This window comes from Myotis myotis, unplaced genomic scaffold (assembly GCF_014108235.1).
Source record: "Myotis myotis isolate mMyoMyo1 unplaced genomic scaffold, mMyoMyo1.p scaffold_m19_p_1, whole genome shotgun sequence".
In the NCBI taxonomy this organism is placed as follows: Eukaryota; Metazoa; Chordata; class Mammalia; order Chiroptera; family Vespertilionidae; genus Myotis; species Myotis myotis.
The window spans coordinates 151,455,432-151,461,431 of record NW_023416313.1 but is presented as its reverse complement, the minus strand read 5'-3'; the positions used below and the strand labels follow the sequence as shown (position 1 = coordinate 151,461,431).

At 48.9% G+C, this 6,000-nt stretch overlaps 1 protein-coding gene across 1 annotated transcript; it reads left to right on the top strand.

Moving 5' to 3' along the window:
* Positions 1-2,324: 2,324 nt before the first annotated feature.
* On the top strand, positions 2,325-5,314 carry LOC118664280 (toll-like receptor 11). Its single transcript, XM_036324243.1, has one exon. The coding sequence runs from the start codon at positions 2,325-2,327 to the stop codon at positions 5,082-5,084; it is 2,760 nt and encodes a 919-aa protein (XP_036180136.1). The 3' UTR covers positions 5,085-5,314.
* Positions 5,315-6,000: the final 686 nt, after the last annotated feature.

Below are 6,000 nucleotides of genomic sequence, written 5' to 3'. Positions count from 1 at the left end.
GGTAAAAATGGTGGAATAGTGGGTCACTCTTGTGAGAAGAGAAGAAAATAATCCTGGAAAAAGGAGAAGAAATTTGTTCTTTCAGGTGTTAGGAGGATATGATACAACAGTGAGAACCGAAATCCCCAAACCAGACTGAAAAAGAGGAAATAATAAAACAGAAAAAGTTGTTGAGAGGGAAGAGAGAGATAAAACAGTGAAGTTTTGGGGAGAAGTTAAGAGCTTAACAAAGCACTTCCCTCTTTGCCCTTGCTGGTCCCATGTGTGAGAAAGGGCACAGCCACTGGAGAGGAAAGAACCACAGAAGAAAGGGCTTTTACGCCTTTCCTGCAGGAGAAGATGAGAAAAAATCCCGAGAAGTTTCAACTTGTCTCGGCTGCCCTCCATTTCCTCTGCTCAGTGGTAAGTTTTGTGGACAAGGTGGGTGAGCAAGTAGTGAAATTAGCAAGCAAGAAAGCAAAAGTGGAGACCCTCCCCCTACAGCATTCCTGGCCTTTTTCAGGGGAGGCTGGAGGCCTGAAGCTAGGCAGGGGTTCCAGAACTTAAGGGGAACATTTGGGTTAAAGTTTGTCACAATCGAACTGTCCAAATGAGGAAATGTCATTGTGGAGCATTTAAGTGCTGCCTCCAGTAATACCATCAAAGCTGATTTCCTACGGACAAAGGTCCACTCCACAACCCAGAATTGTCCTGTATTCCTAGGATATCTGCCCCAAGGCCATTGTGTCTCCTTGGGCTGAGATCTATTCCAGATCCTAAAATCTCCTAAATACTAGATTAGAGGGGCTAGCTCAAGAGTAATGGGGCATGCTATTAGACAAGTCAGGGACTGCAGTGTGGGCTCAAGAAACAGCCTTTCAAACATTCCAGAATAGCCATTGAAATAGAATGGTGCAGCATGTGAATGTACTGAGTGACATTGAGACTGGTAGTTTTTCAAGGCTGAGTCACCCAGATGAATTCCCAGGCCCTTCTCCTCAGACTTCCTCTGAGCTTTTCACTGAAGTCCGAGGCACATACAGCTATGATGCTCTTAGCTGAAGGAATAGGACTTGAGGAAAGACAGCTTTATGCCAACACCCAGGCAGGCTATCCTCATGGCAAACTCAAGGGGAAGTGTCCAAATCCTCCTTTGTCCAAAGGCATGAATTCTGAATAATCCCAAACCCTGTCAGGAGGACAGTGCCCTTCACTATGGTTAACTATCCTCTAATTCCCCCAGAGGACCAGTCTGCTCTCCTGCCTCTTCCTATCTTTTCAGTGACCTAGATCAGAGACATGTGATTACTGCTCATTTCATGCTAGGGTATTGGAGGCCTCACCATTGGAAAGGAATAGCCAGCAGTGGGGAAGGGTCAGTGGGACCTCCTCCCTCTGCACTATGTTCTGAACACAAAAGTATCACGGCTTTGTTTTTCCCTTTTACTGCGTTTTCTACATCATTCTCCCACCCACTTTTTCTACTTTCTTTATATTTCACCTGAACTAACTTTTACTCTCTCTTTATAAACCCAACATAAACTCCACAGTAGAATTCATTGGGAATGTTTCTTTAGTCCTGCCTGAGGACTTTTGAGTGCAAAGGCCATCAGACTTGGAGGCGGAATACCTGGACTGTAGCCACAGCTCTATCACTTTTACTCCTGTGACCTTGGGCAAGTCACTAAACTTCTTTGACATTCGTGAGTAAAATAAGGATAATTTTGGGCCCATGTATATCACTTGGTTAAGGATCAAATAAGAGTGTATGTTAAAAAAAAAAAAGTGTATGTTCAGATCTTATTATGTTTGTATCATTACCATTTGTTTCTCCTCCAATCTACTTTGTAATAAATAAAGTTGCTGCTCAGTCTTGAAAGTAGCCCATTCGTAGCTCACAGCTCCCCTCCAAAGAAGTTAGAAACCTGAGCTGATCATCCCCAGCAGGGGAATTGGGAAGTGACACCAATTTCTCTTCTGAGATCTCTCACACGTTTCAGGCTCTTCTTTTTTTAATTTATTTTCTCTTTATTGATTAAGATATTACAAATGTGTCCTTATCCCCCCCATTGTCCTCTCATCCCCCCAATCCTGTTGCAGGCTCCTCTTGCTGTTCTGTCTCTGTTTGAGTCTCCGCTGGCTTTCTGTCTGTACGGGGGCATAGCTAAGTGCTCATAGCTTGAGTCCTCTGCTTGGCCAAATGTCTCCTTTATATTGTAATCACAGAACTGTCCTACACATACTGTGTTTTGTGAGTATCAGAAGGCCCAGACCTGGGGTTGTTGGCTTTTGTAGGATTTGACACTCGTCTTCTGTCCCCTCTTTCCCTAGAAGTCGGACCAATGATGGAAAGACCTCGGTTCTCCTTCCCTCTCCTCTCCTTCCTGCTGGCCTTGATGAGCCTCGGCTTGATGAGCTGGGCATGGACTGCTCCCAATTGCACCATAGGAGACAGCTCCCTATTACCTAACATCTCCTACTACATCCCATTCTGTACCTTGGCCCCAGGACTGCACCTTTTCGCAGCATGCTCCAATATTAAAAACCTGGCTCAGGCCCTGAGGGCAGTGCCCCGGGACACAGAGGCATTATGTCTCCAGGGCACAGTTACCATCCTGCCTGCCAATGCCTTTGGACACTTCCCCACACTACAGCTCCTGAGACTGCAGCTGGGAGCCATCAGGATTACGTCTGGGATGTTTCAAGGATTGGACCAGCTGCAGCACCTTTCCTTTGAGCATCATGCTCCCTGTTGCCTGAGCCTGTTTCTCCCTCCAGATGCACTGGAGCCCCTCGGATTCCTCAACACCCTTTCCTTCCATGGCTACTGCCTGAATCATAGCCAGGATGTCCAGTTGCCCATCAGCCTTAGTCGTCTAACCCTGAGGCGCAGCTGTCTGACAGACCTGCAGGAATTGCAAGGGCTCTTCCCAAACCTTGTCTCTGGCTCCTCTCACACACCCAGCCCCAGCCCACAGACTCCCTTCCTAGAGTTGCTGGATCTGTCTGCCAACCTGCAACTGAGCAGAGTGGGTAGCCAGGCTCTGCATGGCCTCCAGCTCCATTCCCTGAGATTGGATGGCACCCCACTAAGTGCGTTAGACCTTTTAGGCTCAGGACTGCTCCACTTGGACTCCCTCTACCTTGTGGGAACTGGTGCAAAAAAACTGCCTTGGAATGTGACAGGTTACCTTGCACTTCGTGCACTTGACCTCGGGAGGAACCAAGTCCGGAACCTAGAAGATGGAGATCTCCTAAGCTGCCAATCCCTGGAACTCCTCAGCCTTCATGCCAATGGCCTTCAGTTACTTCCCCCCAGTTTCCTGAGTGCCCTGCCCCAGCTTCAGAGGCTCAATCTGTCAGTGAATAAGCTGGGCCCAACGTTGGTGCTCCCGGGAGGGCTGGTCAGCTCAAATCTGAGAGTGCTGGATCTGTCCCACAATGAGCTCTGCGTGCTGCCCTGCAGGGCCTTCTCCTCTCTTCCTCAACTCCGGGAGCTCTGGCTGAGTGGTAACAACATCTCCAACTTATCCAGGGAGAGCCTGGAAGGACTGAGGTGGCTGAAGACCTTAGACCTGAGTTGGAACCAAATTAAGATGCTAACTCCAGACTGGCTCTCCTCTCTTCCTGCCCTTACTTCACTGAACCTCCTGGGCACCCTTTTGGAGCATATCTCAGGCAGACAGCTCCAGGGTCCCCTGAAGCTGAGCCATCTGCAGCTGGGTTCCCTTGATATGATGGAGATCTACCCTCCCTGGCCTCCAGCACTGCTCAGCTTGGAGTTATGGGCAGAGAGTTCCATAGTGTTTAGGGTCCCCAAGGGAGAACCCTTCTTGTTCTTGGAGAACTTAACCTTACAAACTACCTTTATGTTGTTGCATCCGAACAACGCCACACTCTGTTTCCCGTCCCTGCGTCACCTCACTCTGCGAGGCTGCAGCACCTTCATTTTCTCTCAGCAGAGAGTCTTCCTAGGGCTCCCTCTCCTGGAGCACTTGCACTTCTGGTCTGATCACAATGGTGCAGGAGATCTGCGTCTATTTGGGATGCCCAGGCTGCGAGTGCTGGAGCTGGGGGACTTGGATTTCCTCTATAATGCAAGATCAGTGCAGCTGGAGATGCTACTGAAAGAGCTGCCTCAATTACAGGTACTGGCACTGAGCAACCTGAACCTCGGGAACCTCTCCGTCTCCAGCTTCAGGGGCTTGGGCCGCCTTCGGCTGTTGCTGCTCAACTCCGAATGGGCCCTGGGGTTGGACAGCAGCCTCCAGGAACTAATCCCCCAGATGCCGCAATATGTTTATTTCTCAGATGTCACCTTCACCTGCCAGTGTGCAAGCTCTTGGGTGGGGCCTTGGGCCACACGGGCCCCAAACACCTTTGTGTATGGGCTGGAGAAATCCATCTGCAAGGCCAATGCCTCTGACTACTCCAGAACGCCACTGCTCACCTTCCTTTCTGGTCACTGCTCACATGATTCTGAGTTTCAGGCCTTTCTAACCAGTGCCAGTCTGGTGCTCCTGCTGACCTTCCTTGCACTGCTTAGCTGTCCTAAATGGCCCTGGATTCACCGCCTGCGGACCCTATTTCATGCCTGGTGGTGGAAATTGGCTGGGCAGCACCCCAGAAATCAATTCCACTACGATGTCTTCATATCCTACTGTGAGCAGGACCAAGCCTGGGTGCTGGAAGAACTGGTTCCTGCCCTAGAGCGGCCTCTTCCAGTTGGTGCGGGCTTGAGGCTATGCCTGCCTGAGAGGGACTTTGGGGTTGGGCAGGACAAGATGGATGCTACGGCCGCCAGCATGGAGAGCAGCAGAGCCACCCTCTGTGTGCTCAGCCACCAGGCCCTGGGAAGTCCCTGGTGCAGTCTGGAGTTGAGGATTGCCACCCACAACTTGGTGGCCAAGCCTGGGACTGCTTGCCTTCTGCTCCTGTTTCTGGAACCTATTGATCGGCGGCAGCTACACAGCTACCATCGCCTGGGCCGGTGGCTGCAGAAGGAAGACTACTTTGATTTGTCCCAAGGGAGGGTTGAGTGGGATGCCTTCTGTGAACAGCTCAGGAAAAGGCTAAGAAAAGCTGGGCGAGAGAGAGAGGATTAGGGACCTCTGGAAGGGCGTTTCAGCCAAGCCAGAGGACTCCCAGCAGGGACCTGGACCCCGCACATCTTGGGAGGGCAGGCTCAGAAAGCAGTGCTCTATAGGCAATGCTCAGCTCAAGCTGACTCGCCACACTAGAAATGACACACGGAGAAACCAAATTCCAATGGGATAACATGTTAGCACTTGGAAACGAGATGTTCATTCAAAAAACAGTTGTGATACCTGCTAGTCCTCTGAGCACAAGGCATCCCCTAAAAAAGAATACATAAATTTTTTTTTGTAGAGCCACGTCTGTATTTTACATAATAAATTCATTCTACCCCATGAGAGTAATGTATTTACTTGTTTGGTTAAAAAAAAAAAAAAGTACTTTATTCTAGGGCAGCCGTGGGCAAACTATGGCCCGCGGGCCGGATTCGGCCCTTTTGAAATGAATAAAACTATTAAAATAAAAGACTGTGCCCTTTTATGTAATGATGTTTACTTTGAATTTATATTAGTTCACACAAACACTCCATCCATGCTTTTGTTCTGGCCCTCCGGTCCAGTTTAAGAACCCATTGCGGCCCTCGAGTCAAAAAGTTTGCCCACCCCTGTTCTAGGGGAATGGGTCAAGAATCAATGAGGTATTTGTGTTGAAACTAAATTGAAGCCATATTTGCAATTCATCAAAGATCCAAAATTTCAAATGGCTTTCCTAACTCATGGGGCTCTCACAATAACAGTCTTACATGGGGAGAAAAATAGTTTTGATTCTGTATTACCTGTGAGGAATCTGAGTACATAAAGGTTAAGTGATTTGTGACCTTGGTGCAGCTGTATATCACAAAGTTTGGCTTTGGCCCCTGTTCCTCTGAGTCACAATCCATGTCTACGTTCTCCACTCTGTCTTTCAGTTATTTCTAACCAATGACAA

Coding starts and splice junctions, on each gene's coding strand:
- LOC118664280 (XM_036324243.1), top strand. CDS start 2,325: ATGGAAAGACCTCGGTTCTCCTTCCCTCTCCTCTCCTTCCTGCTGGCC.